The sequence below is a fragment of the Stegodyphus dumicola genome, chromosome 6 (assembly GCF_044657685.1).
Source record: "Stegodyphus dumicola isolate Sdum_Otavi_A_Nest chromosome 6, ASM4465768v1".
NCBI classification, from domain to species: domain Eukaryota; kingdom Metazoa; phylum Arthropoda; class Arachnida; order Araneae; family Eresidae; genus Stegodyphus; species Stegodyphus dumicola.
In genome coordinates, this window is record NC_140773.1 from 155,817,124 (window position 1) to 155,829,791 (window position 12,668).

Below are 12,668 nucleotides of genomic sequence, written 5' to 3' on the forward strand. Positions count from 1 at the left end.
TTTATTCACAGCCGCATCTCATCATTGCAATATCAGTGTAATACTAATACTACAAAATTTATTTCCTCGTTTAAAAGTTATGAGAGACATTAGTCTTAATTCTCATTACATTATTTTATTTAAAAATGCAAGAGATATGAGTCAAATTAATTGTCTAGGAAGACAAATATATCCACGTAATTCACAATTTTTATTGGATGCTTATATAAAAGCTACTGCTGAAGCATATAAATATTTAGTTATTGATTTACATCCCGAGACGGAGGAAGAGTATCGTCTGCGAGGGAATTTATTTCCTACTAATGAAGGAGTTTTTTGGATTTACCGTCCAAAATGAAAAAGAATTTGAAAAAGAACTATCATTTTCTACAAGTGTTAGCCAAATCATCTCCTAATCAAAAACGAGCCTTACTGAGAACTGCAAATAACGCACAAATCGCTTCTTTGTGCGAAATTTGTTTAAACATTTTAGCTGGACATCTTCCTGTAAACGTAAAAAAACTTCAAAAATATAAAAATATCGTGAGAAGATTGGCCAAACGAATGTCTTCGATTCAAAGTATGAAAAGACTTTTAATAAATCAGACTGGTGGTTTTTTGCCGCTGATAGCTCCTGCTAACATTTCTGCTTTAGCTGGTATTGCTGGGAGTGCTATTGGTAAAAGAATATAAAGAAAAATTATTAACATATTGAACAAACACTATAAGCAAAAAAAATTTTTCATGATATACATTATTACAGTTTAAAAAAAAGAAAAAGGATATCATGGCGAGAAAGGTAGCACTTATTCCTGAAGAGTTGGTTTCATCGTATCATTTGCACAAACCAGAAATTCGCATTGAGGATGATATTGAAACTTTGTTAGAGAGAAACAAATTACCAGATGATATGAAAGTAAAATTATTAAGTCAACTTATCACTCGCTATCAAAAAACTATTCATACGCCCGCAGATCCAGTGCGGGTAAGCATTACTAATGAACAACTACTAGATGATGAGAAGGAAGACAAAAAGAGACATTTGAAAGAGGATTACGACAACGATCCCAAGGTGAGAGATATTGTGGTTTCATCACCTCATCAGTATTCCAAATTCGTACCGCTGATTGTTGAAAAACTTAAAACAAGACAATATTACTGGAATGAAAAGGGAGAATTCACCCATGATGGTATTCCTGTCAGAGGCAGCAGAGTAGCCGATTTCTTCTCCTACATGTTTCGAAATACAAAATCTCAAATTGAACCCGATCATTTTAGTGAATTTTTAAAAGCTATTAAAGAAATAAATATTCCTCTGTCTTGGATAGGAAATAAGAAATTAGTATCGAAGTTGCGCGAAACAAAAAGCGAACTAACACGAGAGAAAAGCAGAAGTGAAGAAATTTTACAAGAATCGGAAAGTAGAATATTAAAAGGAAAGAAGACTCGAAGTCATCCTTCGCTTGTTGGACCCTATTCAAGAACATGGAAAGCTCACGATCTAAAAACGGACAAGTGGCTAGAATTCTAAAAAAAATATATTATGATGTAAATAATCCAGCAGCATTTGGGGGTGTATTACGTCTTTCTAAAACGAGTGGCATTCCCATAAAAAAGACTAAAGAATGGTTAATGACACAAGACACTTATACACTCCATAAACCGATAAGATACAAGTTTAAGAGAAGAAAAGTTTTATCTTTTGGAATTGGTGAACTGATCTAATGTGATTTAGTCGACATGTCAAAAGTATCTAGATACAATAAAGGTGTAAAATATCTTTTAACTGCGATAGATGTTTTCTCAAAATATGGCTATGCGATACCAATAAAATCTAAAAATGCTGATGCACTCGTTGAAGCTTTAAAAAATTATTTAAGCAATTAAAGACAATAGTAAACTTGCAAACTGACGAAGGGAAAGAATTCTATAATAAAAAAGTACAAGCACTACTCAAAAAGAATAAGATACACCATTATTCCTCATATAGTGAGCATAAAGCTAGTGTTGTAGAAAGATTTAATCGTACTCTAAAATCTAAATTATATCGCATATTTACACATCGAAATTCCTATAAATATTTAGACATCTTGAAATCTGTTTTAAAAAGTTATAATGAAAGTGTGCACCGCAGTACCGGCTTTGCTCCTGCTGCAGTCACGTCTGAACTGGAACCTGAAATTTTTAAAAAATTATACAATTTTCAAATAGCGTCAGAATATAAGTTCAATATTGGTGATCAAGTGAGAATTTCGAAAGCAAAGAAGACATTTCGTCGTGGATATTTACCTAATTGGACTGATGAAATATTTACCATAGTTAAGCGATATCCTTCGAATCCTCCTACATATGTGTTGAAAGATTTGAAAGAAGAAATTTTAAAAGGAAGGTTCTATGAGGAAGAGCTTCAGAAAGTGAACAAGCGATCAAGTGATTTTTGGCGAATAGAAAAGGTTCTAAAAACGAAAGGAACAGGAGAAAACAAAGAATTCTATGTGAAGTGGAAAGGATTTGATCATCGTTTTAATTCTTGGGTAAAAGCATCATGGATGAAGCAGTAACTGATTTTTATGTTACCTTACCAAGCAATTCCAGCATAAAATATTTCCCACAAAACACTCAATCTTCATATCGTACCAAACTCTGCAAACCTCTTATTTTTAATGATAATAATTATGTTGTAGGACTTTCTGAGATATTCATTCCGCGAAATTGGTTTAACATTGGTGATCATAACAACAAATATTCTGTTTCTTTTAGAAAAGAGGAAAGCATAGTAATGGAAAATATACAATATGACATATCTTTAATGTGTGAATCAAAAGATAGTCTTGAGAATTTTTTGTTAAAAGTGAATGGAGAAACTGAAAAGACACATAGTGTGAACTCGAATGTAAGATTTGCTTCCGATGGAGACAGAAAAAATCGGATTACAATCGAAGTCAAAGAAGGATTTGAAGTCCATATTACAACAAAACAAGCTCCCATAATACTTTATATGTTGAATTTGCCGTTTAAAGATATAATTATAAAAAAGAATCAGACTTTCAGGTTTAGACCAACAGTTCAGAGACAAATGCAACAAACATTTACAATCATAAATAAAAATCCTAAAAATATAATTTCGCATATAATACCAGCAACACCTATCAAGCGTGGTGTAAATAATGAAAAAGACGCTTACAGCATCATAAATGAAAATATCGAATTATTGGGGCTTCAGAATTATGTTAAGTTTTCATATGAACCAATAAAAAAAGAAGTGGAAATTAAACTTTCAGATTATGTCGAATTGGTATTGAAAAAAAGCAACGCTAATTCACTAATGCAAAACCTAAATTTGAATCATGATACAGTCATAAAAGGAACTCAACGATTCGCTTGCAACCCGTTGATTTTAATAGCAGAGAGAGAACAAATGGAGTTAATTATAAAAGAATATCATCAAACAAAAAGGACAGAAATGCAAACTGAACATCTATCAGTGAATGTGGGAATGTATAAAAATGCATTAAAATTATTCGAAGAATTTAAATGCATTCGATTGCAACAGCTACCGAACCAAAAGGTTGCTTTAAACGTTCCTTCCGAACATGAAGTAAATTTCGGAAAAGGTCTGGCAGACATGTTAGGATTTAATGTCTTGCATTTTAAGGCTGGAAATTATATCAGTAATTATCCACTAGAGTTGGATGCTGGAATAACTGAAATATTTGTTTACACAGATTTAATACATCCACATCATGTTGGAGATTCTTACTCACCTCTTCTTCGAGTTATACCATGTATGAATGAAAAGGAAGAACAAGTAGTAAAACACTATCATAAACCGCTTTATTTCCCGATCAGAAAGAATTTTGTTGACACAATTGAAATTGAATTAAAAACAAGTAGTGGTAATAATATAATATTTACTGGTGGAAAAACGTTTGTAGTGTTGTCCTTTAAAAAACGAAACACTCTATAAATTAAATAGTTTGAGCACAATTTTGTCATTCTTTGTTTCCGAAACGAAACAACATGCATTTGAGCGCAAAAGAGTGCGAATTTTATTACTGTTCCCAGGTTGGTGGAGGAGGTCCCTACTTTCAAGGTATAGCACATCAACGAGGTTATGGAATTTTTGGAGATTTGAGGCGATATATTACTCCATTGGCATTAAAAGCTTCACGCTATTTAGGCAGGCATTTGCTACAAACTGGAAAAAATGTCCTTTCAGACGTCGCATCTGGTGCTTCTCTAAAAGACTCGGCGCGCTCTAGATTACGTGAGACAACAAAAAAAAATAAAAGATGATATTTTTAACAAATTACAACATCGAAAGGGTATAAAAAGAAAGCGAAACAAAAAATCTACTCAGTGTACTAAAACAAAACGTCGAAAAACACAGCATAAAGATATTTTTCACGATGGAATCCATGTGCTTAAAAAGTGAACTGGATCTTTTTACATCTTCACCAACACAACTTGCCATTGAAGAATCCTCATTTTTAGAAATTCATCCTGTGGCCTCGCTGAATGATAAAACTCCGATAGAGTTTTATATAAGTGGAAATGAAGAGCATTATCTAGATTTGGCACATACTCTTATACATATACAGGCAAAGATTGTGAAAAAAAACGGACACGATTTAACAGAAACAGATGATGTTGCTCCGATCAATTATTTCCTAAACACTATGTTTTCCGAGTGCAGTGTTTACCTCAATGATAGACAAATTTCTTCACAGGGAAATTACGCATATCGTTCAATTCTCGAAAGTCTTTTATTTTCTTCTAAATCTAGCCAAGAGAATATGTTAACATCCTCATTGTTTTATAAAGATACGGCATCACAACATAATGTATTTGGCAAAAATTCAACCAACTCAGGATACAAGAAGCGACACGAAATTTATGCTAAAAGCAATTTAATGGATTTAATAGGACCTCTTCATTTTGATTTAGCTACTCAACCGAAGCTACTGATTAATGGTGTTAATGTGCGCATCAAATTAGAACAAAACAAAGACATTTTTTCTTTGATGTCCAAAGACGACGAATTTAAAACTGTGATTCATTCTGCAAAATTATACGTTCGTAAGGTAAACGTCTCACCTTCCGTTTTTCTGGCGCATGAAAAAGCGTTAGAAAGTGGCGTGATTAAAATGCCAATACGTCGAATAGAAGTTAAGACCTTTGCTCTATCATATGGACCACAATCGACAACAATAGCGAATGCATTTATTGGGCAGCTACCAACGCGCATCATTTTAGGTTTTTTTATCAAATGAAGCATATAACGGGAATGTTTCAAAAAATCCTTTTCAATTTTCTCATTATAATTTAAATTATCTCTGTATATTAAATGGGAGTCAAATGATTCCTTCTAAGCCTCTCCAACCTGATTTTCAACAGGATTGTTATGCAAGATGTTATATGAATGTTTTTACTGATTTAAACCGTTACCATAATTTTCAGAATATTAACATTAATTATGAGGAATATAAAAATGGATATACGCTTTATGTTTTTGATTTGACTCCTGATTATGCGGCAAGTGAATCACATACAAGCGTGAATAAAAGTGGAAATATCGGAATCGATATAAAGTTTTCCCATAGTTTACCAGAGACAGTCACTTTATTGGCATTTGCAAAATATCGTAATGTCATAGAGATTGATAAATCTCGAAGTGTATTTACGGATTACTAAAAAAAAAAAATATATCTTGTGGCGAAAGGAGAAATGAATACGATAAGTTTGTGTAGATTAGCTTGTAGTGATTTAAAAATCAAGAAACATTTTGGCGGAGTATATGCATCGGATATTTTACCTAAAGTAAAAAATCAATTTAGAAGCTTTATAGTGAATTTAGATCCTCAAAATCTACCGGGCAGTCACTGGGTTGCTATTTATTTTAGAAACGATGAAGCGTATTATTTCGACAGCTACGGATTACCTCCATCAAATAAAAACATCCTGCGATTTTTGAATCAAAATTCTCAAAAAGTATTTTATAACAAGTTTTGCTTTCAGAATAATTTTTCTTCCTCGTGCGGTTACTTTACGCTTTATTTTTTATATCAGTATTCAAGAAATTTGACATTAAAGGATCTTAACAAAAGAAATACAAGAAGAAATGAAAAATTTATCAAACTATTCGTGAAGAAAAATTTTAAACTGAATAGATGTTGCCACCACACATTTCATTGGGGAAATCAACGTTGTACTGCGCTTATATATATGAGCAAAGCCATCAAACATTAGTTCATCGACGAAACATGGAACGTTACGGATATCTGTTGTTTGATTCCAATGGCACAGAATATTATTATGTACATAATGTTTTATTTAAAGATATTACTAGCTGTATCAGGAATTCAATTGAAAATGAAATGATTGGAAAACGATGCTATTTTAAAATTTTGAACAATTCGGAAGTGATGAATCACATTCATGCTCATTCGAAAGAAAATGAATATGGATATTTACTACTACAACTCTCCTGCGATAAAATATTATTGCATGACTCATCACTAAATTTGTTTAACAATTTATTTGACTGTGTGATGATGGGGAAACAAAATATACGCGGCGGTGAAGATGTTCCAGATATAGTTCCTTGCACTAAAAAGAAGATTGGATACTTCATCATCCTTCCCGACGACGAAGTTATTCGGGAACTTCATTTGTAAACAATTATTATGTTAAAAAAAAAAAAAAACTATGTAATCTCTTTTTTTCTGCAATAAATAAAAAAAAAGTATATTTAACAAAACATGTTTTTTACTCACTCTTATTTTATAATCACACAGACTAGATATTTTTTAAAAATATACAAATTATACTATAAGTTTCATACCATATCTTTTTCCCTCTGTCTGGCATACTCACGTTAAAAAGCATCTGATATATATTTCGACAGATTGCTCTTCATCGTGAATATGCAAGCCCTTGAGCGACTTGCCATTTTTTTTTTATTATTTTTATTTATTTATTTTTTTTTAAATCGTAAAAACTAGTTTACATGAAAAAAGTAACTATACAAATCAAAATACATAATAACAGAATATGAATAACATAAAATAACATGAAAAAACATAGCATTCAAAAATATACATACAAAAAAATTATTAAAAAAAACATATTGTGTGTAGCCTGTTTTTCACTGGAGTGGATAAAATCCATTGGCAAATATATTGATCAGTTCTTTCGTAGTGAGATTCTTTCTTTTACATGATGTAAGAAATTCGGGGGTCGAATAATCGACGTGGAACAACATTTCGTTGCTTTTTATATTCTAAGTAGAGGAAAAAAAAAAAAAATTACATGAAACAGTTTTTTCAATTTTCTTGAAATGACTGCTGTTTATATAAAAATAATTACATATTAAAACGTGTTTTCTATTCATTCATCTTCTAAAAGCAGATTTTTATGATGACCATAGCAATTGGCATTTATGCCGTCTGCTTTTAAGAACTTCTTGTCGTAAAATGGCGATAATCCTACTTTGTTTTGAAGAACAGTGCATATATCATGCTTTTTGGAAGTAATTGTATATTGATACTGTCTCATTAATGTTTCATCATACAAAATCTTTTTATATGACTCAGCGGTCAGATCTGCGACACTAGCTTTTTTAATTCCTTTTAACTTTTTTTTACATGTATTTCCGAAAGAGAATGCATACATTTTGCACTTTAACCCCACAAATTCTTTGATGGGTAAATTGTTTTCATTTTTCAAAAACCCTAATTTGCCTTTATTATTTATACTGTACATTAAATGATGTTTTTCAAAATTACTACAATCTAAAATTTCATTGAAATACATTTTCATGTCATTAAAAATATCGTGAGTTTCAATATTCATATATAATGAGTCAGTATCAGTATAAATCAATTCGCATTTATCATTGTACACGCTCTTAAAATACTTATAATATAAATTATACATATGCAATTTCGACAATTCTAACACAGTGAAACCCACATAAATTGGTTTATCTAAACACAAATTTTGTTTTTTCATTTTATATAATGATAAATTTTCATTTATCACTTCAAAATAATCCAGTAAGGGACTTTGCAAGTATTTTTTGCTCTGAATTTCATTTAAGGCCGCTTTAACATTAACACGCTTTCTTACGTTTTGACATGTTTTGCCATAAAAACTATTATTCATTTTTTTAAAGAAAGATTTTTCAAAATCATTTTCGGATGCCGTTCTTTTATCGTTATTAAAAGCTATATAGCTTTCTAACCATTTGCATTGGGAAAAAGCCAAAATCTTATGTATCTTTTGTAGAACAAGTCTTTGTTCAAGATAAAATTTTAAGTTTAAATAATGACATATATAATTTTTCTTTTCGAAAAAATTTGGTGTCAATTTTTTGCAGGGTAAAACACTTTTCATGTTTAATTTGTCGCACATCTTTTTCGCATATGGAGACAACATGTCATATGTTATTGTTAAATGTTCTGGGGCCAACGGAAAATCATTGTGGATATCATGCAATTCAGGTGGATATAGGAGATCTACCTCTAAAATATATCCAACGCTTGAATTAGGATCGATGTTCAAAATATCGAAATGTCGTACTTCGTCAGTCGTCAACCATGTGAAATGTCCATATGGTAGCGACTGACTCATGACATATCCATACAAATTGTTAGCATCAAGTGCTAAAATATAATTATGGGGTTTGTATGGGTCATAATCTGAAGTATACGGATTATTAGCCACTACATGTCGCTTGCCTAATAAACAAATCCCCCCACGCATTTGTGATTCTATCCACATGTAATCGTTGGCATTGCTGAATAGCTGTAATTCTACTTTTGTATATTTCAATCCCGCATTCCATGTGAGATCCGCTCCTGTCACGAAATGGAGGGGATCCAAATTATAGTACGTCATGGACATTCGGCGAAAGGCCGAAAATATTTCGGCTAGTAGAACAGTATCAACATTTTGATAAAGCTCTAAATAATCTCCTATTGTTTCACAGTGAAATGTTTTGTACACGAGTTGTGCATGCATGTTCATATTCATCATCTGTTATATGGTTATTTGTTAAAATATTAAAAAAAGCACTTTTATCTGGTAAGCAGGTTTCCTTTAAAACCGCTTCTGAATCCAGATAACTGTATGGGAATACTCCTTTCCTCAGCAGTAAAAATCTGTTTGTTTCATCTTTGAAAAAACTATTAAAAATCTCGAATTGGTGTTCGGACTTTTTTAAGTTCTCAACTAATGTATCTAGCGAAGCGTCTAAAAATTGATAAGAATCCAAAAATTTGATTTCGTCTAGAGTAAACATAGTAAATTTTTCCAAATTTACTGGTGTGATATTAATGCATTTGAAAACATCTTTCGGCATATTTCGTAAAATTAAATGGGAATCGCAATTACGCGCATTATGTATTACCACTGGAATAAAATATGTACATCTATAATTTAGATTGCATGTCTGGTGTGCTAATCCGCGTATATGTCCATCGCTCCAGTGGCAGTGATCTCGAACGCGTATCTCGTTTGGTAAAAATTGCTTTTGACATATGTGACAACAGTTTCTGTCATAAGTTTCAGAGCTTTCCACCATCGGTAGAATCCTTTTCATTTTCTGTAACAATTTATGTGATAGGTATTTCAAAGTTTTTAGAAAGTTATTAATGACATTATTTCCGGAGTAGTATTCCGTAAATATTATTTCATCCTTAATGTTTGTGACAAGAATTGCATAGCTGATAGGTTCGTGGTGTTCTACTGCTACTGAAAAACTCTGAAACTCAGACGGAAAAGCTGAAGAAACTTTTCTAGTGAGAGACTCGAAATCCGCAAAAATGCAAAAAGGATGATATAATTGTTTAGACAAGTCAGTGAATTTAACTACTAAATTTTGAGGGATGCTTACTTTCTGAGGTTCTTTGCCTTCGCACAATTTTATGTGGGTTTCTAAACTGCATTTTCGCTGAAACCCTAACAAACAGTTTTTACAATAGTGATGAATACCTTTACGAACATTTAATAATCTATTTAAGTTTGTGATTAAAAAAAATTATTTTCAAAAAAAAGTAAATCAATTTCTTTCATTAAGTCGATATTTTTTTGTTTGCTTATACTTAAAGGAAAGATTTCATTTTCTTCAAACGCAAATACATTAATTTTTAAATTATTTAACTTTTCAAATTTTTGAATTCCACTTAAGGAAATCGGAAATTTTATCCCGCTAATTTTAAGACATCTCAAATATTTTTTATAATAATTTAACGTGTTTTTATTCTGTTTCCTTGGATATAGTTTTGCGATAACAGAATACAAAAAGCATTTATTATCATAACAATTAATGTTTAAAACTGCTTTTTTGTTTCTAATTTTTGCTGGCAATTCTATGTGTTTACATCCGCCTCTTATTTCTCTTAAATTGCCTACTTGAATGTCGATATAGTTCAGACGCTTTATTGTCCATCCACTACCGTTTCTAATAAAGTTATCAATGCCTAGAAATATTTTTCGAAATGCATTGTCAATCGCTATCAATATCTGTCCTCGTGTTAGGATTCGTTCACATTTGGAGCAAAAATAGAAACTTTTTTCTGTTTCTTTGTCTCCATCGCCTTTCTTAAATAATATGCTTAAGCATATAAGTATTCTTAACCTAAGAATATTACTACTACTTAATAATGAAAAAATTATTTGTCGACTGTCCTGATATAGTAGATGAGGATCACTGTAATTGTTGCAAATAGCTCTATACGAACGCACAAAGCCGCGATGGGCATTTCTGTGCACATTAAAATTTAGCATACTGATTTTAGAAACTATTATTTTGGATTGTTACAAAAAAAAAGGTTGTGCTGAACAAAACAACCTCATATGATTTTCTTAAATTACTTCAAATTGATATATTCATTTTTTTTGAATAATTTTAAACAAAACGTACTTTACAAATGCTACACAATTAAAAAAAAGTAGTCAATGTTAAATATATAACACATTCATTTATACATAATAACACACTGATTTCAAAAAAAGAAAAATGAAAAAAATAAAAATAATACAATTAAATTTAAAAAACAAGCGTTTTTTTTTAAACCACTCGATTGCGTTTAATGTGATTGATCATGTGCTCGTAGGCCTGTTTCAAGGTATCCAACATTTCGAGGGGGATGTTAAACCGATTTTTGATGTCGTTATTGGAGGTCTGTCTGGATAAGCCGATGTAATGAGATCCACGGAACTCCTTGAGTTCCATGACAAGATTACGACCAAGATGTATTGAGTACGATGGGAAGAGGGTTTTTTTCTCTTCGCTTGCTAAATCTAAATCGAAGCTCTTTGCTTTTTTACGGTGGGGATTATTCAATTCCACATCTTCGTCGTCAAGCAAGTTAATGTGTCTTTTCACTTTGCAGTCTAAAAAAATAATTTAAAACTACAATACTATGAACGAAATTCTAGGGAGCAGAAAAAAAAATAGTTTTTTTGAAAAACATAGCGCAAAGCATAAAATAAAAAAAATGTCTTACCATTGCTCGTCGAAGCTGAACTTTCCATTCTGTCAGGAACTGCAAATCAAACGAGTGGAGGAATATGTTTTTCGTTGCGAATTTTTCTCTTTAAATACGCTATTCGTGTCCTAATTTCCCTCATCACCTCTCCAGTACATTTATATGCTTACTTTTTTCTCCCCTCAATATTATTTCTATTACCAAGAAAAAGGAGTTGCTAAACTTTATTCAGTGACCCACATTTTTTTTTTCGCATTCGACCCAATAGATTGACCTCCGCGCTAAAACTAACTGCTTTCGTTTTCCATACTTGAGGTTTCCCCTCTCCCTCTTTGCGACCTCCATTCGCGTTTCCTCTATGCAGCTTCGATGGCACATTCAAAGAAGGAAGAAGGGAAAAAAAACAACCCTCGTTTCCACATCTTTTTATGTTCCCGTCCTCGGAATACTCATCTGTTTTGATAACGTGTGCGCTCCCCTGCAATCTTTAATTTCTCTAGGAAAAAAACGCGCGTCCTCCTTTTTTATTATTTTTAAAGTTGTTTTTTACTCTTTTTCCATAAGTAAAATAAATCATGTCATATGTCAATCACAAATTAAGAACTGTTCCTTCCTGTAATCTAAATTCTCTCGAGTTTTTTTTTCTCATTCTTTTTTAAATCTTTTTCCTTCCTCCTTTTAAAAACGTTTTCTGTTCTTTTCCGAAAGTAAAAAAATACCATATATCATTCTGTCATTATACTCATATAGACTTAATAAAGAACCACACCAATCTAGTTGTCATCCTTTTAACAAAAAAACAACCTGTAATCTAAATTCGTTCGAACGTGTGTTCTCATTTTTTTTCCTCTAGTTCTAAAATGGATTTTTCCTCCTTCCTTTTTCCAAGGGAAGCGAATAATTATTATCACATAGCGTCTCATCATTATATATATAAACGTGTCAACTCGATACCGAATTAAAACAATGTATATACACCAAAACATCATAAAAGCATATCTTTCGTTTCAGAAAAGTAGGAATCACAGAAAAAAATATATATGACATGACTAAACATTTCAAAATCATAATAATCTGAAAATTATTACATATTTTAACTCATCTCCGACAACAACTCCCCAACACACATCTACATATCCTCCGATTCCTAACACACCTTCGACATCTCCACCCCCCTGATGTTTGTTTCCGTTC

The 12,668-nt window shown here is 31.7% G+C and overlaps 2 protein-coding genes across 3 annotated transcripts; one reads left to right on the top strand and one right to left on the bottom strand.

The window, feature by feature from the left end:
• Positions 1–4,388: 4,388 nt before the first annotated feature.
• LOC118189661 (uncharacterized protein F54H12.2-like) lies at positions 4,389–5,252 on the top strand. Its single transcript, XM_035360322.2, has one exon. The coding sequence runs from the start codon at positions 4,389–4,391 to the stop codon at positions 5,250–5,252; it is 864 nt and encodes a 287-aa protein (XP_035216213.2).
• Positions 5,253–6,906: 1,654 nt separating this feature from the next.
• On the bottom strand, positions 6,907–11,857 carry LOC146996879 (uncharacterized). Of its 2 annotated transcripts, none has more exons than XM_085819080.1 (2): positions 11,493–11,857; positions 6,907–11,379 (listed from the first exon to the last, which is right to left on the bottom strand). In XM_085819080.1, exons 1-2 carry the CDS (start codon positions 11,518–11,520, stop codon positions 11,054–11,056), a joined length of 354 nt encoding a protein of 117 aa, XP_085675206.1. In that variant the 5' UTR covers positions 11,521–11,857; the 3' UTR covers positions 6,907–11,053. The 2 variants fall into 2 exon arrangements, with proteins under 2 accessions (XP_085675206.1, XP_085675204.1); XM_085819078.1 differs by having other exon boundaries at positions 11,493–11,849.
• Positions 11,858–12,668: the final 811 nt, after the last annotated feature.

Coding starts and splice junctions, on each gene's coding strand:
- LOC146996879 (XM_085819078.1), bottom strand. CDS start 9,018: ATGATGAATATGAACATGCATGCACAACTCGTGTACAAAACATTTCAC.
- LOC118189661 (XM_035360322.2), top strand. CDS start 4,389: ATGGAATCCATGTGCTTAAAAAGTGAACTGGATCTTTTTACATCTTCA.